The sequence below is a fragment of the Schistocerca nitens genome, chromosome 11 (genome assembly GCF_023898315.1).
Source record: "Schistocerca nitens isolate TAMUIC-IGC-003100 chromosome 11, iqSchNite1.1, whole genome shotgun sequence".
NCBI lineage: Eukaryota > Metazoa > Arthropoda > Insecta > Orthoptera > Acrididae > Schistocerca > Schistocerca nitens.
The window spans coordinates 200,460,048-200,483,751 of record NC_064624.1 but is presented as its reverse complement, the minus strand read 5'-3'; the positions used below and the strand labels follow the sequence as shown (position 1 = coordinate 200,483,751).

General features: G+C 42.4%; 1 protein-coding gene across 1 annotated transcript in view; it reads left to right on the top strand.

Annotated features, from left to right (window-relative positions):
- Positions 1-23,704, top strand: part of LOC126212776 (uncharacterized) — a 153,446-nt gene that overhangs the window by 39,216 nt on the left and 90,526 nt on the right. The window contains exon 4 of the mRNA XM_049940181.1: positions 3,096-3,188. Within this exon, the coding sequence (XP_049796138.1) occupies positions 3,096-3,188 (93 nt within the window). The remainder of the gene's footprint in view (positions 1-3,095; positions 3,189-23,704) is intronic.

The following is a 23,704-nucleotide window of genomic DNA, read 5'->3' as shown; positions in this document are numbered from 1 at the left end:
TTCACTGGATATTATTGAATTCTTTACTGCTATAAATACTCCTCCACCATTGGCGTTTATCCTATCCTTGCGGTATATATTCCATTCTGTGTCTAGGATTTCGTTACTGTTCACTTCCGGTTTTAACCAACTTTCCGTTCCTAATACTATATGCGCACTATTTCCTTCAATAAGAGATACTAATTCAGGCTTTAGCCTTTTCCGTAAGATTTTCCAAACCGTCGGCTGTGGTACGTTTAGCTCCCTGCTTGCTTTATTCGTCGACTTCCGCGGGCTACGCATAAAACTTGCCCGCACGCGTTGAACCGTTTCTTCGCTCACTGCAGGCCGACCCGTTGATTTCCCCTTACAGAGGCATCCAGAAGCTTTAAACTGCGCATACCATCGCCGAATGGAGTTATCAGTTGGTGGATCTTTGTTGAACTTCGTTCTGAAGTGTTGTTGCACTGTTATGACTGACTGATGTGAGTGCATTTCAAGCACCACATACGCTTTCTCGGCTCCTGTCGCCATTTTGTCTCACTGCGCTCTCGAGCGCTCTGGCGGCAGAAACCTGAAGTGCGGCTGCAGCCGAACAAAACCTTATGAGTTTTTCTACGTATCTGTAGTGTGTCATGACCATATGTCAATGAATGGAGCTACAGTGAATTTATGAAATCGCTTCAATCATTTGTAATAGCCCTGTATGTATGCGTCACTTAATTCATGTCTTGTCTTTTGACAAAAGTATTTTTGCACCCTTTGACAGCCAGAATCATTTTGTACACCAACTGATACTGACATTCTAGAAAGGCAAAACAATCGAAATTGAAGTACTCTGTTAGAGAATTGTAAAAATAGAGATCAAAATGAATTTTTAAATACCTGCCTGGTCATTACTGATAATAAAATCTTTGTTGAAATTCGGTATCAGTCTTAATGTCTGGGTTTGAAAACTGTCTGTAGCAGGCAAGGTTTCTTAGGTCATTGCTCCTTCTTTTCTTGGAACAAATCTTGTCACTTTGCTGATGAATTCCGTGCTTATTTTTTAGTGTATAAACACAGCTGTCAGAAGCTTTAACTTCAAAATCTGTAAACTGTTGTGCTGGTGCTAAAGCCCACTGTTGTAAATTCTGTGTAATGACTTGCTGATAATTCCCTTGGGTTTCAACAGAATGATCACACACCCAGGAACTGATTGATGTGTACTTATCAAATTGATTGCCTCCTTTTTCTATTCCTTTTTCCCATTGGGATAAACATTCCTTCTTTCTTAACTGGCTGAATCTTTTTTAATTTTATTTTTTTATTTTTATGTTTGAGTTTCCACATGTGGTGAGCCTTTGCGATATTAAAAACATTAATTTTGTAATTGAAAGAAAGGCAGTCTACTTCTCTTGTTTTCTTTCGTTTTTGGTTCATATTCATCTAATGAGCTGTGTGGTCTATTCATCCGATTAGCTGTGGTCTTGATGCTTTTTCAAAAGGTTCTCCATCCCAGTTTTCATTTTCACGAGGAAGTTCATCATCAGTCACAAGTATTTCTTCAGTCAGGATGTCCATAGTATGTCTGTAAATTTCTTCACGCATCAACATTAGTTCATGAGAAATAGTTGTCGAAGATTCTGATGCAATGAAATTATTTGCAGCAAGTAAGCTTTCGTAATAAACAAGTGCATCTTTTAACATCGCCTTTGACAATTCACTGTGAAATACTATTGAAATTGTGAATTAAAAATGGCGTCAGCTGTGAGAGCGTGAGAACCAAAATCTGCTCCCCTCCCGGCTCCACGGCAACCTACGCTTTCAGTACGAGATGACAGCTCGTAATAATTTGCTACGTCACAGACCATGTTTTTATATTTCTTATGTGCATGTGCTGTGAAACAGCATTTTCTATGGTTTTTTTAAAAAATGACATACAAGGACCAGCAAATGTTGTTTTGACCTGTGACATTGAAAGTGATCTTGCACCACTTTCGTTCACATTTTGTTATTCATTCCCAAAATTGGACAGAACTTCATGTGTTTCTTGTGAATGTGGATGATTCACACCATGAAATTTCAGGTAATGAAATAAAATATGTTCCATTCTACGTCTGCATTACGTTTCACTTTCCATCTGAGGCTGGGTTACGAGTGTTCCAAATATTTTGGACAATAGAACTGGCTGCTGTAGCGGGACTTTGAATTTCGCTGCACTACACTCGTTCCCTCGGATATAAATTATACCGTCGCAGCTGTATGAGCGCTCGACGGCAGAGAAAATATTTATAAGAAAATGAAGGTACAAAAATTGTAACTCTTTTTGTTTTCTACCTGCTATTGTCTCTAGAGAGCGGAAGCTTAACTTCACTTATTCACTAGTCTTGGTATGATTCAGACGTAAAAACTTATTCGTTAGTCTTGGTCTGATTAAGACGTAAAAACTTACTGGTGTGCAGACATATAGTATTGCGGAAGCTTGTATGAAATTTGGAGGATGGAAGTAGCCATAAAATACATTGCATTCAAGATCAATATGGTTTTAATTTGTAGACATTAGTAATTCCTGGACGATGAAATATTTTGGAGCAGCTACGACTTTTTCATGCAGAAATGAAGCAGGAAAGTGTTGGAGAACAAGACCTGAACGCCGCATGCAAGAAGACGTGTTAACACGGTAAAGGATGAACTCTTATCTACGCCATTTCCCCCTGTTAATCACACATTGTTATTCTCCGTTCTCTTTCAAATAATTTTTGTAGTAGAAATTGGTTTGAATTTTGCTCAAAAATGCCACAAGGACCACCCCAACAATAGCTTTTCCGAATCACGAAGTCTGATAGCTTTTCTGTAATACGAAGTCAGATTTGCATTTCATTCTGTCCCTTTTTCAGGGTCATTAATGATTTTAAAAACCCCTTTTTATTCACCATTTCTTCCCACATTTTCAACCTTTTCTTTTCTTCTCTTTTTCTTTTTTATTAACCTCTACATTGCTCACTGATGAATATGCAGAACTTTCCCAATTGATGTTTTAACAGTGCAGGAATAATGCTTTGTATTTATTTATTTATGTATTTCCACGAGAAGCTTATAACTTCAATTAATACTATTTATTTTCCTTTTTCCAGGTTCTTGAAGATCCAGCAGCAGACTCGGGGTTCAGTGTATTTATTAAAGAGGATCCAGATTTAGATTTAGGAGTGGATGCAAATGACAATAAAGTAAGTTTGATATGTATGTCAGAATTTCTGTAGAATTGTAGTTCTGCATGATACTGTTTACTGTGTGCATAGTATCTGATAAGTTACACAGGCCTCCTTGGTAGTTTCAAGTGGAAAGCATGCCACGTAAGTCAGACACAATCTCAGCAAGGTACAGGTTTGACAAACTTGATGTTCCAAAGCTGTGGACTGACGGTTGTCATCCATAGGCTACATTTAGCATTGGAGGGCAGCATGGAGGGTAAAAATCGTAGAGGGAGACCAAGAGGTGAATACACTAAGCAGATTCAGAAGGATGTAGGCTGCAGTAGGTACTGGGAGATGAAGAAGCTTGCACAGGATAGAGTAGCATGGAGAGCTGCATCAAACCAGTCTCAGGACTGAAGACAACAACAACAACAGCAGCCATAGGCTATGGCATGCTTCAGTGATGACCGTATGGAGCCGTGGAACATTGTTTCCCAGGAGTGAAGATTTTCTCTTAAACTCCAAACGGATCCATACTTTTACATGCAACCTCAACACAATGATCAGCTGGGTGACTGTTAAAATGAATCTGTGGTTTGTCGACAGCTGTTGTAGCAACTGCCATTCCACAGCTGTATGAAGCTTGCTCAGGTATTGAGGACAGAGCTCAGTCAGTTTGTATTTCCTCAAGAGCACATGAGTTCAAGATGATGTTCAGTCCATAAACGCTTAAGATTCCCGATCGGAATCTGTGTATTGTGTGAGAGCATCCAATTGAGGAAGAGTGCTTTAGATAGCCCACCAAGAGCATCTACCCAAACCAGACTACCTCATAATAGCAAGTCTCATTATTCTCTCTCAAAATGTTTCTCATTCTTCAAGCGAGGAGGAATTGCTTGGGAAGGTGTCAGTGGCTTACATAAAGTCCTGTTATGAACAAGCAAGAAACTCCTCAGTCTGTTAAATGATTGAAAAATGGGGTGCTTCTTGTGGAAACAAATATTTTCCATAAGGATGTGTAATGCTGAATGGCCTAGAGAATTATCAATAAAACTGAAATAAACACCACCCTCATTTCTAACAGTATTGTTGTTTGTTTCTGTTATCTAACAGTGATTGCCTTGAAGAACATCTACATCTACATTTATACTCAGCAAGCCACCCAACGGTGTGTGGCGGAGGGCACTTTACGTGCCACTGTCATTACCTCCCTTTCCTGTTCCAGTCGCATACGGTTCGCGGGAAGAACGACTGTCTGAAAGCCTCCGTGCGCGCTCGAATCTCTATAATTTTACATTCGTGATCTCCTCGGGAGGTATAAGTAGGGGGAAGCAATATATTCGATACCTCATCCAGAAACGCACCCTCTCGAAACCTGGACAGCAAGCTACACCGCGATGCAGAGCACCTCTCTTGCAGAGTCTGCCACTCGAATTTGCTAAACATCTCCGTAACGCTATCACGCTTACCAAATAACCCCATGGCGAAACGCGCCGCTCTTCTTTGGATCTTCTCTGTCTCCTCCGTCAACCCGACCTGGTACGGATCCCACACTGATAAGCAATACTCGAGTATAGGTCGAACCACTGTTTTGTAAGCCACCTCCTTTGTTGATGGACTACATTTTCTAAGGACTCTCGCAGTGAATCTCAACCTGGTACCCGCTTTACCAACAATTAATTTTATATGATCATTCCACTTCAAATCGTTCCGTACGCATACTCCCAGATATTTTACAGAAGTAACTGTTACCAGTGTTTGTTCCGCTATCATATAATCATACAATAAAGGATCCTTCTTTCTATGTATTCGCAATACATTACATTTGTCTGTGTTAAGGGCCAGTTGCCACTCCCTGCACCAAGTGCCTATCCGCTGCAGATCTTCCTGCATATCTGCTAGTTCAGTTTTCTAATACTGCAACTTCTCTGTATACTACAGCATCATCCGCGAAAAGCCGCACGGTACTTCCGACACTATTCGAGGAAAATGGCATCTACCTGGGAGCCTGTATCTAATATTTTCTGGGTCTCATGAACAAATAAAGCAAGTTGGGTCTCACATGATCGCTGTTTCCAGAATCCATATTGATTCCTACAGAGTAGATTCTGGGTTTCCAGAAATGACATGATGTCGTTGTTGTTGTGGTCTTCAGTCCTGGGACTGGTTTGATGCAGCTCTCCATGCTACCCTATCCTGTGCAAGCTTCTTCATCTCCCAGTACCTACTGCAGCCTACATCCTTCTGAATCTGCTTAGTGTATTCATCTCTTGGTCTCCCTCTACGATTTTTACCCTCCACGCTGCCTTCCAATACTAAATTGGTGATCCCTTGATGCCTCAGAACATGTCTTACCAACCGATCCCTTCTTCTGGTCAAGTTGTGCCACAAACTCCACTTCTCCCCAATCCTATTCAATACTTCCTCATTAGTTATATGATCTACCCATGTAATCTTCAGCATTCTTCTGTAGCACCACATTTCGAAAGCTTCTATTCTCTTCTCCTCTAAACTATTTATCGTCCACATTTCACTTCCATACATGGTTACACTCCATACAAATACTTTCAGAAATGACTTCCTGACATTTAAATCTATATTCGATGTTAACAAATTTCCCTTCTTCAGAAACGCTTTCCTTGCCATTGCCAGTCTACATTTTATATCCTCTCTACTTCGACCATCATCAGTCATTTTACTCCCTAAATAGCAAAACTCGTTTACTACTTTAAGTGTCTCATTTCCTAATCTAATTCGCTCGGCATCGCCTGACTTAATTCGGCTACATTCCATTATCCTTGTTTTGCTTTTGTTGATGTTCATCTTATATCCTCCTTTCAAGACACTGTCCATTCCATTCAACTGCTCTTCCAGGTCCTTTGCTGTCTCTGACAGAATTAGAATGTCATCGGCGAACCACAGAGTTTTTATTTCTTCTCCATGGATTTTAATACCTACCCAGAACTTTTCTTTTGTTTCCTTTACTGCTTGCTCAATATACAGATTGAATAACATCAGGGAGAGGCTACAACCCTGTCTCACTCCCTTCCCAACCACTGCTTCCCTTTCATACCCTTCGACTCTTTATAACTGCCATCTGGTTTCTGTACAAATTGTAAATAGCGTTTTGCTCCCTGTATTTTGCCCCTACCACCTTCATAATTTGAATCAGAGTATTCCAATCAACATTATCAAAAGCTTTCTCTAAGTTTACAAATGCTAGAAACATAGGTTTGCCTTTCCTTAATCTTTCTTCTAAGATAAGTCGTAAGGTCAGTATTGCCTCACGTGATCCAACAGTGTTACGGAATCCAAACTGATCTTCCCCGAGGTCAGCTTCTACCAGTTTTTCCATTCCTCCGTAAAGAATTCACGTTAGTATTTTGCAACTGTGACTTATTAAACTGATAGTTCGGTAATTTTCACGTGTGTCTGACAGTGTGTTAAGATGTTGATCTGATGGCATCATCAGGTATGACTGGTAGTGGGCACAGGATGATTGTAATTGAGTCACAAGATCAGTGGAAACTTGTCTGCTGGTTGGATAAATCGTGTCTCTCAGTGCTCCAGAGTGATGCTCACGTCCAGTTGTGTCTTCATCCAGGCAGATGTGGGCAACGTTATGCTACGGTGGACGTTCTCCTCAGTTTGCTCGAGACAGCGGCCGGTAGTCGAAGTCACTACGACAGGTGTGGACGGTGTGAACTTTTTTGTGGACCACCTGTTTCCTCAATGCTTAGTGTCTTCTGTCACAGTGGTGGAATCTTCCAGCAGGACAACTATCTGTCTCAGAAAGCCAGAATCTTGCTACAGTGATCTGAGAAACATTATAGTGAAATCACACTGACGTCTCGGCCACAAAATTCGCTTAACCGGAAAAACATCTGAGACACCATTTTGGTGCCAGCACCACCCTGACGAACCCCCTGGCCCGAAGTTCGCAGTAATTGTGTGACCTGGTACAGGGCGGATGGGCGAGAATGAACTTCCTATTAAAATCTTTTTATAACTTTTTTTAATACTTGACCAATTTTCGTGAGGCAAAAAACTTTAGTGCCCTACTAAGGTAGAATTGTTATGCATTGCTACAATTCAAGTTAAGCACCACCATTATCTATATCTATGTATCAAACAATGGAAAATTCTGGATGGAATGTAACAGTATTACGGGAAAGGAAGTTGCTACTCAACATATAGTGGAGGTACTGAGTCACAAGTAAAGCTTTCAGCCGGTAAAGCGTTCGAACACACACACAGACACACATGCATGCCTGTGTGGTCGTGCGCTCGCAGTCTTAGGCAACTGAGGCCAGCAGCTGCACCACTGCGTGAGGGGAGTGGTTACTGAGTGGGGCTGAGGCTGGTATTACACCATCAAATTTCTTTGTCAAATATCTTTGTCCAATATCTTTGTCAAAGATATTTGATGGTGTAATAGGGAACTTTGTCAAATGTCGTCCAATATTTGATGAAATCTAGGGCCTCGCTGTAGATTTGATCAAAGAAGTTGCTTGTCTTCTGTTCACTGGAATGTGACATGTTACCACATGGAGCGCTAGCATCACTGCATTCTGTTGTCTGTAGTGTTTTTATAAACATTGCTGGTAAATGCAATTGGTGTGTGCCGACAACTACAAAATTAATAGAGATGTACGAGGTGCATTCAAGTTCTAAGGCGTCCGATTTTTTTTCTCCGGACTGGAAAGAGATAGAAACATGTGCATTGTTTTAAAATGAGGCCGCATTCATTGTCAATACGTCCCAGAGATGGCAGCACCGTACGGCAGATGGAATTTTACCGCCAGCGGCGAGGATGAGAACTGTTTTAAATACTTAAAATGGCGACGTTTTCCTGACTTGAACACCGTGCAATCATTCGTTTTCTGAATTTGCGTGGTGTGAAACCAATTGAAATTCATCGACAGTCGAAGGAGACACGTGGTGACGGAGTTACGGATGTGTCGAAAGTGCGTTCGTGGGTGCGACAGTGTAATGAAGGCAGAACATCATGTGACATCAAACCGAAACAACCTCGCGCTCGCAAAAGCCGGTCTGACGACACGATCGAGAAAGTGGAGAGAATTGTTTTGGGGGATCGCCGAATGACTGTCGAACAGATCGCCTCCAGAGTTGGCATTTCTGTGGGTTCTGTGCACACAATCCTGCACGACGACCTGAAAATGCGAAAAGTGTCATCCAGGTGGGTGCCACGAATGCTGACGGACGACCACACGGCTGCCCGTGTGCCGTGTTGCCGAGCAATGTTGACGCGCAACGACAGCACGAATGGGACTTTCTTTTCGTCGGTTGTGACAATGGATGAGACGTGGATGCCATTTTTCAATCCAGAAACAAAGCGCCAGTCAGCTCAATCGAAGCACACAGATTCACCGCCACCAAAAAAATTTCGGGTAACCGCCAGTGCCGAAAAAATGATGGTGTCCACGTTCTGGGACAGCGAAGGCGTAATCCTTACCCATTGCGTTCCAAAGGGCACTACGGTAACAGGTGCATCCTACGAAAATGTTTTATAGAACAAATTCCTTCCTGCACTGCAACAAAAACTTCCGGGAAGGGCTGCGCGTGTGCTGTTTCACCGAGACAACGCACCCGCACATCGAGCTAACGTTACGCAACAGTTTCTTCGTGATAACAACTTTGAAGTGATTCCTCGTGCTCCCTACTCACCTGACCTGGCTCCTAGTAACTTTTGGCTTTTTCCAACAATGAAAGACACTCTCCGTGGCCGCACATTCACCAGCCGTGCTGCTATTGCCTCAGCGATTTTCCAGTGGTCAAAACAGACTCCTAAAGAAGCCTTCGCCGCTGCCACGGAATCGTGGCGTCAGCGTTGTGAAAAATGTGTACGTCTGCAGGGCGATTACGTCGAGAAGTAACGCCAGTTTCATCGATTTCGGGTGAGTAGTTAATTAGAAAAAAAAAATCGGAGGCCTTAGAACTTGAATGCACCTCGTATGAAGCTGATGAGGTGCTTAACAACTTGAGGCACGATGAATACAAAAACAGATTACGAAGATTGGACACCTGACCTAACCTAACCTAACCTAACCTAACCTAACCTAACCTAACCCTCCCCTGTAGCAAGGAATCGGAGTGTTACAGTGAGCCTGTCTTCTGAAGATGTAGCAGTTCTTAAGTGAGTATTGTGCTTTGTGATATGAGGATACACTTCGCTGAGTACATACAGAAATGTATGCTCATCAATTCTTAAGTAATTGATGTACGACTTGACATCCTCCACTATAAGCTCACGTAACAAGTTTTGTGGAATGCTTTTATCGTGTCGTCCTAAAACCCACGGCTTCACCCAGATATGTTTCCTTTTTTTTCCCCGCTTCTCTTCCGCATGTGCACACAGTGCAGTTGTGGTACATGCAAGTGCTGCGGTTAATAACAAGTTGTTGTTGTCAGCCATCTTGAACTTTGACAAAAAATACGATGGCAGTGTAATACCCCTTCTAGCGCTACGTCAAAGATCTTTGTCAAATATATTTGACGGAATATTTGATCACATCTTTGATCAAATCTTTTACAAAGAAATTTGGTAGTGTAATACTGGCCTAAGGAGGAGGAGGCTGGGGTTGGGAGGGGAAGGGGTGACAGTGCTGCAGATGGGGGGAGAGGGGGTTGCAGAAAAGGAGAGAAGTAAAAAGACCGGTTCCGATGGTGGAATGGAGGCGTTGTAGTGCTGGAATGGGAACAGGGAAGGGGCCGGTTGGGTGAGGACAGTGACTAACGGAGGTCGAGGCCAGGATGGTTATAGGATATATTGCAGGGAAAGTTCCCACCTGCGCATTTCAGAAAAGCTGGCATCGGTTGGAAGGATCCGTATGGCACAGGCTGTGGAGCAGTCATTGAAATGAAGCGTGCCATGTTTGGCAGTGTGCTCAGCAACAGGGTCGTCCACTTGTTTCTTGGCCACAGTTTTTAGGTGGCCATTCGTGCTCCCTACCGCTCGTTGTGCCCTGAAATGAGAAATGTCCTACCCGCTATCCTTCCCACCCCACCCACAGTGGTATTCCACTATCCGCCGACCCTAAACGATATACTCGTCCATCCCTACACAACCCCTGTTCCCAACCCCGTACCTCATGTCTCCTACCCCTTTAAGGGGCTCCGGAACGCCCTATACTTGCAATGTTAAAATAACGCTTATAAATTACATCTTTCCTCACAAAGTATTTGAGGTAGGAAGTTGAACTTTTTACAGATTATTTATTGGAATATGGGCTACAACTTAACACAGGGATTTTACAAAATTTTAGTTCAGTTATTAAAGATGATTTTTTTTTTCAATTGTAATGAAAATTCACAACATTTTTTTGCAATTTATTATTTATATATTCAAAAATATACAGTTTTTTGGAAAAAGGCTGTGTTAAATTATGCAGAAGGTACTGTGTAACATTTACTGAAAGTTTGAAACAAATATGTTTGGAAGATCCTTAGAAAACATGTAATTAGTATGAGAAAATAAAAGTTTTGGGAATCGAGCGACAAAGGTTGGATTAACTTTTTAGTGCATTCCAGGTCCATAGGATGGATTATCTTCATCCTCTGCAAACTCCTCCTCCAGCTTCCTCTTGTTCCTCCTCCTGTTTACTCTTGCTTGTATTTCTAGACTCTTTACAGCCCTGCCTGCAGCCCGAAGGCGTTCCTTGTCTAAAGCAAGCATCGCTCGTACCATGTTAGAACCTATCTTCATTCCCATATTTCTAAATACCTTGCACCTTACAATGTTGCCATCATTGAAAGTCACAACAGCATCATACACACCAAAGTGAAGTGTTTCTATTCCAACAAATACAGTCTTGGGGATTCTCGACCATATAACACTATTTACACTTTCATTGGGGTTTTGAGTTTTTCCGTGAATACACTTTTTCAACAGTTCAGGTGCTGCTAAGTCTCTGAAAATAGGTTTTATCACCTCCATTATTGCATGAGGCAGACTATGCTTATGAGTGTACACTTCACCAGTTAGCAATCCTTTGTTATATTTACACCAACTGTCTTCTTCTTTGGGACACAAGCTATGTTGGGGATTTTCATCGGTTGAAGAAGTATGAAAAAAAAAAGAGCCCAAACAGCCTTCTTCATTTCGTCGACACTTTGTGTATTTTGCCTAATAGCCATTCCATAATAGTTCTGTATTTTGTCAATTACACTGTCAGTTAACCTTCCCTTCCCACCCAACCCTTTACCATCACACCAGCGATATATATTGAACCATCACAGGTTAGCCACAACACATACTTTATCTCACATCACTAAAATGTACCTGATGAACACGGACGTTAATAATAACACCATCTGACAGCAGTTTAACAGCGCCACAGTGGGTCACGCCCATGTAGAACACATTTCAAAAAAAATTTAAAAATAGTTGTAGTCTTCGGAATTGAATAAATTATATATCTATTAAAAGGTAATAGTCTGCAGATTCAGAAAACACAAAAAAGTAAAAATTCAACTTTTCATGATTTTGAGCCTTTCCGGAGCCGCTTAATAAACCTAGATGCGAGACCTGTCTCGTACATCCTCCCACCACCACCCACACCAGTCCGGTCACAAACATCACCTACCCCATCAGAGGCAGGGCAGGGCTACCTGTGAAACCAGTCGTGTGATATACTTACTAAGCTGCTACCACTGTGGTGCATTCTATGTGGGCATGACAACCGACAAGCTGTCTGTCCGCACGAATGGCCACCTACAAACTGTAGCCGAGAAACGAGTGGACCACCCTGTTGCTGAGCGTGCTGGCAAACACAACATCCTTCATTCAACTGCTTCACAGCCTGTGCCGTACGGATCCTTCCCACCGACACCAGCTTTTCTGAACTGTGCAGGTGGTAAAATTCCCTACAATAGATCCTACACTCCCAAAACCCTCCTGGCCTCAACCTTAGTTAGTTACTGCCCTCATCCAGCTCATTAACTAAGGTACGAGCATATGGGATTGGTTCCCAAGTATGCGAGTGGCTCGAAGACTTCTCGAGTAGTAGAACCCAGTACGTTGTCCTCGATGGTGAGTGTTCGTCGGAGGTGCGGGTATCATCTGGAGTGCCCCAGGGAAGTGTGGTAGGTCCGCTGTTGTTTTCTACCTACATAAATGATCTTTTGAATAGGGTTGATAGCAATGTGCGGCTGCTTGCTGATGATGCTGTGGTGTACGGGAAGGTGTCGTCATTGAGTGACTGTAGGAAGATACGAGATGACTTGGACAGGATTTGTGATTGGCGTAAAGAATGGCAACTAACTCTAAATATAGATAAATGTAAATTAATGCAGATGAATAGGAAAAGGAATCCTGTAGTGTAGCGCTTGACACAGTCATGTCGATTAAATATTTGGGCGTAACATTGCAGAGCCATATGAAGTGGGACAAGCATGTAATGGCAGAAGGTGGACAGTCGTCTTCGGTTCATTGGTAGAATTTTGGGAATATGTGGTTCATATGTAAAGGAGACCGCTTATAAAACACTAATACGACCTATTCTCGAGTACCACTCGAGCATTTGGGATCCCTATCAAGGAGGAGTGAGGGAGGACATAGAAGCAATTGAGAGGCGGGTTGCTAGATTTGTTACTGGTAGTTTCGATCATCACGCGAGTGTTACGGAAATGCTTCAGGAACTCGGGTGGGAGTCTCTGGAGGAAAGGAGGAGTTCTTTTCGTGAATTGCTACTGGGGAAATTTAGAGAACCAGCATTTGAGGCTGACTGCAGTACAATTTTACTGCCGACAACTTACATTTCGCGGAAAGACCACAAAGATAAGATAAGAGAGGTTAGGGCTCGTACAGAGGCATATAGGCAGTCATTTTTCCCTCGTTCTGTTTGGGAGTGGAACAGGGAGAGAAGAGGCTAGTTGTGGTACGAGGTATCCTCCGCCATGCACCGTATGGTGGATTGCGGAGTGTGTATGTAGATGTAGATGTAGATGTAGATGTAGATCCCCTTCCCTGTTCCCACCCAGTGCAGAACACAATGCTTCACAATCCATGCTGTGTGGATCCTTCTACATCTACATCCACATCTATGTCAACATCCATACTCTGCTAACCTCCATGAAGTGTATGGCAGAGGGTATGTCCCATTGTACTGGTTATTACTGTTTCTTCCCGGGTTAGATTCCCGGCGGGGTCAGGGATTTTCTCTGCCTCGTGATGGCTGGGTGTTGTGTGCTGTCCTTAGGTTAGTTAGGTTTAAGTAGTTCTAAGTTCTAGGGGACTGATGACCGTAGCAGTTAAGTCCCATAGTGCTCAGAGCCATTTGAACCATTTTGTTTCTTCCCGTTTCATTCGCATATGGAGCACGGGAAGAATGCCTCTGTGCAAGCAGTAATTATTCTAATCTTATCCTCAGGATCCCTGTGTGAACGATAAGTAGGTGGTTGTAGTATATCCCTTGCGTCATCATTTAAAGCTGATTCTTGAAACCTTGTTAGGAGACTTCCTAAGGATAGTTTGACTGTCTTGAAGAGTCTGGCAGTTCAGTTCCTTCAGGATTCTGTAACAAAGAATGAAGGCTGTCACGAGCAGATGACATAGCTGCTGGTAAACTTTTCAGGATGTGAGGTCACGGTCTATGAAACTCTTCTATTCTTGACGTTTTGTCGAAGACTGCGCTGCACATCCCGACTCGGCGCAGTCCTGGACGAAACGTCAAGAATAGAAGAATTTCACGGACCACAACCTCTCATCCCGAAAGGCTTTCTAGGCACGTGTCAAACAAACCCGTGATCGTTTGTGCTGCCCTTCTCTGTATATGTCTAGTATCCACTGTTAGTCCTATATGGTGTGGGTCCCACACAATTGAGCAATATTCTAGAACTGGTCACACAAGTGATTTGTAAGCAATCTCTTTAGCAGACTGATTGTACTTGCCCAGTATTCTATTAACAAACCAAAGTCTGCCAGTTGCTTTACCCCTGCCTTGAGTCTAAGGGATCATTCCATTTCATATCCCTACAAAGTGCTACACCCACGTATTTGTCCGCAGCTCGTGGTCGTGCGGTAGCGTTCTCGCTTCCCACGCCCGGGTTCCCGGGTTCGATTCCCGGCGGGGTCAGGGATTTTCTCTGCCTCGTGATGACTGGGTGTTGTGTGATGTCCTTAGGTTAGTTAGGTTTAAGTAGTTCTACGTTCTAGGGGACTGATGACCATAGATGTTAAGTCCCATAATGCTCAGAGCCATTTTGAACCCACATATTTGTATGAGTCGTCAACAGTGACTCACTGATATTATGGTCGTAGGATACTAAATTTTTTCATTTAGTGAAGCACACAGTTTTACATTTCTCAACATTAAGGGCAAGTTGCCAATCTTCGTAGATCTTATTAAGATCTGACTGAATATTTATGCAGCTTCTTTCAGACAGCTGCATCACCTGCAAAAAGTCTGATTTTACCGTCAATATTGTCTGCGAGATCATTAATATGGAACATGAGCCGCAAGGATCCCAACACACTTCCCTGTGACACACCCGAAGTTACTTCTACATCTCACAATGGGCGTGCCTTCGAGTTTTGGGTGGGAAGGGAGAGAGAGATTCTTACTTTTCTGGTATTTGTCTGACGCGTACTGTGAATGACACTACCTGTACACGAGATGGCACAGAATACTGAAAAATGTTGGTAAGTGAATTAAAAACACCAAATAATGTAATAATATAATGCAACATGTATCTGCAAGGAATATTTGCAAACTGAAAAATAATTCTTGTAGTTGTTGTTGGTGGTAGTAGTAGTAGTAGTAGTAGTTGTTGTAGTATAAGGAGCGTTCAAAAAGAAACGAACCAGAGGCATAATTACAGAAACCAGTACCTGCATGTTAGAAGTATTGACCTGGCTGTTGAGACTCTTGTCCCACTGTTACACAAGGTGGTGAATGGCTGTCTCATAAAACTCCTGGGATTGCAGTGTTAACCAGTTCCGCACGTACAGCTGGACGTAGTCATCGGAGGTGAATCGTTTGCCTCTCAGAACCTTTTTAAGGGGACCAAAAATGGCGTAGTCACAGGGGGAGAGGTCTGGGCTGTACGGAGGGTGGCCGACAACCTCTCATTTGAATTTATGGAGGAGTGCCCCGACTGTATTGGCCGTACGAGGCTTTGCGTTGCCGTGGAGCAGAATGACACAACAAGTGAGATTGCCTGGTCGTTTTCATTTGATCTCTTGGCAAAGGGTGGTCAAGGTTTGAAAGTAACGCCGGGCATTCACTATTGTCCCGTGCTGCAGGAAGTGAATCAGTAGGGGGTCCTGAAACTTCGTGGCAGATTAAAACTGTGTGCCCGTCCGAGACTCGAACTCGGGACCTTTGCCTTTCGCGGGCAAGTGCTCTACCATCTGAGCTACCGAAGCACGACTCACGCCCGGTCCTCACAGCTTTACTTCTGCCAGTTTCTCGTCTCCTACCTAAAGTTTGGGAGGTAGGACACGAGATACTGGCAGAAGTAAAGCTGTGAGGACCGGGCGTGAGTCGTGCTTCGGTAGCTCAGATGGTAGAGCACTTGCCCGCGAAAGGCAAAGGTCCCGAGTTCGAGTCTCAGTCGGGCACACAGTTTTAATCTGCCAGGAAGTTTCATATCAGCGGACACTCCGCTGCAGAGTGAAAATCTCATTCTGGAAACACCCCCCGGGCTGGGCTAAGCCATGTCTCCGCAGTATCCTTTCTTTCAGGAGTGCTAGTTCTGCAAGGTTCGCAGGAGAGCTTCTGTAAAGTTTGGAAGGTAGGAGACGAGATACTGGCAGAAGTAAAGCTGTGAGGACCGGGCGTGAGTTCTGCTTCGGTAGCTCAGATGGTACAGCACTTGCCCGCGAAAGGCAAAGGTCCGGATTTGGAGTCTCAATCGGGCACACAGTTTTAATCTGCCAGGAAGTTTCATATCAGCGGACACTCTGCTGCAGAGTGAAAAACTCATTCTGGAAACATCCCCCAGGCTGTGGCTAAGCCATGTCTCCGCTAATCCTTTCTTTCAGGAGTGCTTGTTCTGCAAGGTTCGCAGGAGAGCTTCTGTAAAGTTTGGTAGGTAGGAGATGAGATACTGGCAGAAGTACAGCTGTGAGGACCGGGCGTGAGTCGTGCTTCGGTAGCTCAGATGGTAGAGCACTTGCCCGCGAAAGGCAAAGGTCCCGAGTTCGAGTCTCGGACGGGCACACAGTTTTAATCTGCCAGGAAGTTTCATATCAGCGGACACTCCGCTGCAGAGTGAAAATCTCATTTTGGAAACACCCCCCAGGCTGGGCTAAGCCATGTCTCCGCAGTATCCTTTCTTTCAGAGTGGTAGTTCTGCAAGGTTTGCAGGAGAGCTTCTGTAAAGTTTGGAAGGTAGGAGATGAGATACTGACAGAAGTAAAGCTGTGAGGATCGGGCGTGAGTCGTGCTTCGGTAGCTCAGATGGTAGAGCACTTGCCCACGAAAGGCAAAGGTCCCGAGTTCGAGTCTCAATCGGGCACACAGTTTTAATCTGCCAGGAAGTTTCATATCAGCACACACTCCGCTGCAGAGTAAAAATCTCATTCTGGAAACACCCCCCAGGCTGGGCTAAGCCATGTCTCCGCAGTATCCTTTCTTTCAGGAGTGCTAGTTCTGCAAGGTTCGCAGGAGAGCTTCTGTAAAGTTTGGAAGGTAGGACACGAGATACTGGTGGAAGTGAAGCTGTGAGGACCGGGCGTGAGTTGTGCTTCGGTAGCTCAGATGGTAGAGCACTTGCCCGCGAAAGGCAAAGGTCCGGAGTTCGAGTCTCGGACGGGCACACAGTTTTAATCTGCCAGGAAGTTTCATATCAGCGAACACTCTGCTGCAGATGAAAATCGCATTCTAGTAGGGGGTCCTGTTAAAAAGGCTCTGAGGGGTAGACGACGTCCATATGTATGTGCGGAACTGGTTAACACCGCAGCTCCGGGAATTTTACGAGACAGCCACTCACCGCCTTGTGTCACAGTGGGACAAGTGTCTCAACAGCCAGGGTCAATACTAACATACAGGTACTGGTTTCTGTAATTATGCCTCCAGCTTGTTTCTTTTTGAATGCCCCTTATAGTAGTATCAGCAGTGCCCTATAGGGCATTCAAGGGGGGAGGGGGGGGGGGGAGAAGAAGAAGTCAGTTAACATAAAGTACAACAGAAGTCATACACTGTGCAGTCGCTTTAATATGACCACCTGTCAAAAGCCTGAATAGCGACCTTTTGTGGCGCGAACCGCTGCGAAACACGTAGGGAGTGTGTCGCTGATGTTCTGGAGTTTACTGAGAAGTACGAGGACCCATCCCGACTCCAGTGCTGTGGCCAACTCCACTAGGTTTCTCAGTTGAAGATACACGGTGCAAAGAGCCCGATCGAGGTGGTCTACAGAATACCGATTACCTTCATCTGGGCTGTCAGTTGCTCAACAGTTTCTTGTATGAATTGAAAGCTTTGTTGCTTTGGTAAAAATAAAATTGGTTCTTTTTGTCGTGACAGAATAAATTACTATTAATCACACCAGATTTGTCGGAGAACAGCAGCAACATGTGTAATTGATCCAGCTTTAAGAAATTCTATTACCTTTTAGCGGAAAATTCGTGCGGTACTCTCCGACGTTAGAAAAGTCGTGGTGTTCTGTTCGGAGCAGGAGGCGGCTGTCTTTTCTCATTCGCGATATCGAAAATTACTAAAAAAATGAACAGAAATTTTTTTTCGGAGGAAGATCGCGCGGAGAAAACAGACGGAAGTTACATGAAAGAAACCTAAGGGACCAACTAATTTGATTTGTACGAACATATAAACGGAACTGAAAGAACTTGGAATAAATACTATAACGATGTCGTCACGACAGCCTCCAGTTCCGACAGAACACACGCTGGATCATAAGCTGCATAAATCTTTTAAACAGGAAAGATTATCACAAGTATAATTAATGAAAATAAGGTTGAGAGATTTTCTTTGAAATTAAATAAACTTCGAGGCTTCAAGTATTATATTACGAAACGGAAACTTACATTAACATGGCCACCCATTGTGGCGGTGGAGCGAATTTTCATTATATACATTCTCGCTTGTTTGTGGCTACATATATTTTTTAATCACTTAAACTCTTAAAGTTACAATAAAATGATTATATCAGTATGGAGCACAATACTTCTGCATCCGACTCGCAACACATTCACAGAACAGCTAGAGAGTGGCGCGGCTCCCTGCAGAAGTAAAAATTGGCAATTTTTATTTTGAAACATAGGTGTATCGGTTTTTTTTTTTTTTTTTTTTTTTTTTACTGATCGATAGCAGCGTATAACAGTTTATAGCTATCGTGATATTCTGCGCTTTTCAGGAGCGCGGCAAAGATATCTGGTTACAACATTCATTGGTATATGTTAAAAGTTCGCACATACTGACGCGAATACAGAAAAAAAACTTTTACATGTTAAAAATCGCAGTGATAAAGGCTGTAATGTCACAAGTTGCAAGTCAGTCGGCCTGTACACATTTCCACAGCCACCATTCACCCCTGTCATTTAGGGCCCACGTTCACCAGTTACCTCGGTGCCGGTTTTGGATAGTTCCATTTTGCCACACACACAGTATAGTTTAACCGTGGCAGTTTACAAACATAGCCATTTTAATGTCAGTTGGGTTGTTTTGGGGAAGGAGACCAGACAACGAGGTCATCGGTCTCGTCGGATTAGGGATGGACGGGGAAGGAAGTTGGCCGTGCCCTTTCAGAGGAACCATCCGGGCATTTGCCTGGAGCAATTTAGGGAAATCACGGAAAACCTAAACCGGGATGGCCGGACGCGGGATTGAACCGTCGTCCTCCGGATGCGAGTCCAGCGTTTAACCGCTGCACCACCTCGCTCGGTGTAATGTCAGTATAATGCGCCGTGTATGTATTACGGCAGGGGCTACACTGATTTCCACATCCCTCCGACATGTTTTATACAGGCTAATACACAAAGATATGCAAATATTTTGATATGTTAGTCTACAAATAAAACTAAAGAAAGAAGTTCATACAAACATAGATCTGCAAATTTTTAGTTACGGAATTATGGTTAGTAAAATATTTTGCCAGAAATTTAGCAATTGTGCCAATATGAAGCCATCACAAAACTGTACGAGGTTAAAGAAAAGCACGACTCCCATTTATTTTGTTGTTATTGGTCTGGTGAATCTAATAAAACACGTCCCAGATGTGTATCTGCAGTAGTTTTCCAGAACATCCAGAGAAGCGAAGAAGTAATTTCATAAAATTTTTGATTTATTAACTACTTGACCCAATTTGTTTTTTAAATTCCATAAAATGGCACAAAGTTTTCGACAGGATTTGTAGATAATTTAATTTTGGAAAAATGATGGTAATAACATTAACTGAAACTCTATGAATGTGTCAGATAATCTACTTTTATTAATACCATAGCACAAGTGAATTCATTTTAAACCAGAAAAAAACTAATCTCAACGTTAACAAAGTTGTGCAGCGTACATACAATTTCACAATAAATGTTCAATAATGTCTCCACTGAGTTCAGTGCATTTAGCTTCACGTGTCTGTACAGATTTTGTTCCTCGAATCAGTTACACACGGTTGTTCTTAATTTTGTCTATTGCATTCATAATGTGAGCAACTAATGTGTGACGTGTATTGATTTTGTCCTCGTAAGCTTTGTCTTCCATCCATTCCCGTACACAAAAACCCATTGGTGTTAAATTGGGTGATCTGCTTGGCCACAGACGTATAGCACCACAACCAACCTATTTCTGGGGAAAATGTTCACTTAAATGTGTAGTTAATTTAAATGTGTTGGTAAAATATGGAGGCATGCTGTCATGTTGAAAATACATTTGCAGTGGCATAGCATTCTTCTCGAAGGAATTTTAAGTACGACTCAGCAGTTAGATGTCGTGGGAAAATGAATAGTCCAGTAAAGTGTGCATTGATTACACAACACCACGCATTTATGCTAAATCACTGCTGGAAATTGTGTTGCACTGTTACATGTGGGTTTCCTTCACACCATATGTGCTCAGTATGTAAATTGTTTCTACCATCTCACATAAACTGTGCCTCATCAGTGAATAAAATGTGTTTGTGTAACTGGCGATTAGTATTTAACCAATTGCACAACTCCAAGCGAAGGCAGGATCTCCCCGATGTAAATGATGCACTTTTTGTTTATGGTAAGGATACAGATTATTGTACTTCTACGTATGCCGTACCTTAGATTGTGAAATGCCTAATCGTTAAGAGATATGTCATACCTGGGCATCCATAATATCCTCCTCATCACCTCAGTGCCAGTTTTGGATAGTGCCATTTTGCCACACACACAGTATAGTTTAACCGTGGCAGCTTGCGAATAGTTTACAAACTTAGCCATTTTGGAAATGCTTCCACCATCTTAATATCGATAAAGTGCACTGTTTATGTATTACGGCAAGGACTGCACTGTTTTCCACGTACTTCCGACACGCTTTATACAGGGTAATTCACAAAATATTCAAATATTTTAATATTTTAATCTACAAATAAAACTAAAGAAAAAAGTTCATATAAACATAGATCTGCAAAGGTTTAATTACGGAGTTACGGCTAATACAAGATTTTGCCTGAAATTTATCAATTTTGCCGATATGAAGCTATCACAAAACTGTGTCAGGTTAAAGAAAAGCACGACTCCCATTTATTTTGTTATTATTGGTCTGGTGAATCTAATAAAATGTGTCCCAGATGTGTATCTGCAGTAGTTTTCCAGTATATCAAGAGAAGCAAAGACGTAATTTCATAAAATTTTTCATTAATTAATTACTTGATCCAATTTGTTCTTTAAATTCCAGACAATTGCACAAAGTTTTCAACAGAAGTTTTAGATAATTTAATTTTGGAAAAATACTGGTACTAATGTTAACTGAAACTGGATGAATGTGTCAGGTAATCTGTTTTTATTAATACCATAGTACACATGAATTCGTATTAAACCAGAAAAAACAAAGCTCAGTGTTAACAAAGTTGTACAATGTACATACAGTTTCACAATACATCCACTACAAATGTTCAAAAATGTCTCCACCGAGTTCAGTGCATTTAGCTGCACGTGTCTGAACAGATTTTGTTCCTCGTTCAACATTACAGGGTTGTTCTTAATTTCATCTATTGCATTCATAATGCGAGCAAGTAATGCCTCATGTGTATTGACTTTGTCCTCATAAACTACATCGTTCATCCATCCCCGTACACAAAAATCCACTGGTGTTAAATCGGGCAGTCTGGGTGGCCACAGAAGTGTTGCACCGTGCCCAATCCATTTCTGGCAAAAAAGTTCGTTTAAATTTGTGGTGATGGTATTGGTGAAATGTGGCGGCACGCCATCAGGTTGAAAATACATTTTCAATTGCGTAGCAAGTGGAACATCTTTGAGCAAGTGGGGCATTTCTTCTTGAAGGAATTGTAAGTACGTCTCGCCAGGTAGATGTCCTTGGAAAATGAATGATCCAATAGTGTGTGTTGATTATACCACACCACACATTTAGGCTAAATCGCTGCTGGTAATTGCGTTGCACTGTTACACGTGGGTTTGCTTCAGACCATACATGCTCGTCATGTAAATTGTATATACCATCTCGAGTTAACTGTGCCTCATCAGTAAATAAAACGTATTTGTGTAACTGGCGATTAGTATTTAACCAATTGCACAACTCCAAGCGAAGGCAGGATCTCCCCGATGTAAATGATGCACTTTTTGTTTATGGTAAGGATACAGATTATTGTACTTCTACTATGCCATACCTTAGACTGTGAAATGCCTAATTGTTGAGAGATAAGTCGTACCTAGGCATCCATAATATCCTCCTCATCATCTTCACGTAGCGAGCATTCGTACTGATTGTGAATGATAGGTACAGAACCTGTCTCCCGCAACATTCGAAACACTCCCAATAATAGTTCGTGCATTCGGAATCTTCCAAGTTGGATAATGTACGCAATATTCGTTAACTGCAGCTGTAGCACTACCATCACATTTGCCATAAACAAACACCATATCGGTGTATTCCTCTGTAGTAAATTGGAAAGGCATCCCTGTTTCATAAATAATCTACAACCTAAAACAGTTTCTATGTGGTTTCACTTAAATACACTGTTGTTGTTATGTTATTTCACTGGAACGATACAAAAAAACTAGCTCATTTCAAGGTTAGAAAACAACTGAAACAACTCACTAACAGTTGTCAACAATGACATAAACGTTTCTACATTCTTAATGGAAAGTAAACAAATTTACTTTTACAGCAATCTTTGCTTCTCTGGATGTTATGGAAAACTACTGCAGAGACATGTTTTATTAGATTCACCGGACCGCTAACAACAAAATAAATGGAAATCGTGCTTTACTTTAACCTCTAACAGTTTTTCGGTGGCCTCACATTAGCGAAGTTGCTACATTTCAGGCAAAATCTTTTATTAGCCGTAACTCCGTAACTAAACATTCGCTGACCTATGTTTGTATGAAGTTTTGTCTCTAGTTTTACTCGTAGAATAACATATTAAAATATTTGCATCTCTTCGCTGGTGGTGCCACCTGCCACCTGTGAGTGGTTACTGCACACTGACATCGAACATCGGCAGTGGTCACATTAATGTGACAGGACTGTTTATATTGTGAGTAGTTTGTGTAATGTCTACAATTTACAGTGTAGATGCTTTGCTACTTTTGATACATATTGTCATTAAACAGTCTGAAGTCCTAATAAATTGTCTACAACTGTTAGCTCCCAGGTAGATGCTATTTTTCTTGGCTTCCGGAAGGCGTTCGATACAGTTCCGCACTGTCGCCTGATAAACAAAGTAAGGGCCTACGGAATATCAGACCAGCTGTGTGGCTGGATTGAAGAGTTTTTAGCAAACAGAACACAGCATGTTGTTATCAATGGAGAGACATCTACAGACGTTAAAGTAACCTCTGGCGTGCCACAGGGGAGTGTTATGGGACCATTGCTTTTCACAATATATATAAATGACCTAGTAGATAGTGTCGGAAGTCCCATGCGGCTTTTCGCGGATGATGCTGTAGTATACAGAGAAGTTGCAGCATTAGAAAATTGTAGCGAAATGCAGGAAGATCTGCAGCAGATAGGCACTTGGTGCAGGGAGTGGCAACTGTCCCTTAACATAGACAAATGTAATGTATTGCGAATACATAGAAAGAAGGATCCTTTATTGTATGATTATATGATAGCGGAACAAACACTGGTAGCAGTTACTTCTGTAAAATATCTGGGAGTATGCGTACGGAACGATTTGAAGGGGAATGATTGTATAAAATTAATTGTTGGTGAGGCGGGTACCAGGTTGAGATTCATTGCGAGAGTCCTTAGAAAATGTAATCCATCAACAAAGGAGGTGGCTTACAAAACACTCGTTCGACCTATACTCGAGTATTGCTCATCAGTGTGGGATCCGTACCAGATCGGGTTGACGGAGGAGATAGAGAAGATCCAAAGAAGAGCGGCGCGTTTCGTCACAGGGTTATTTGGTAAGCGTGATAGCGT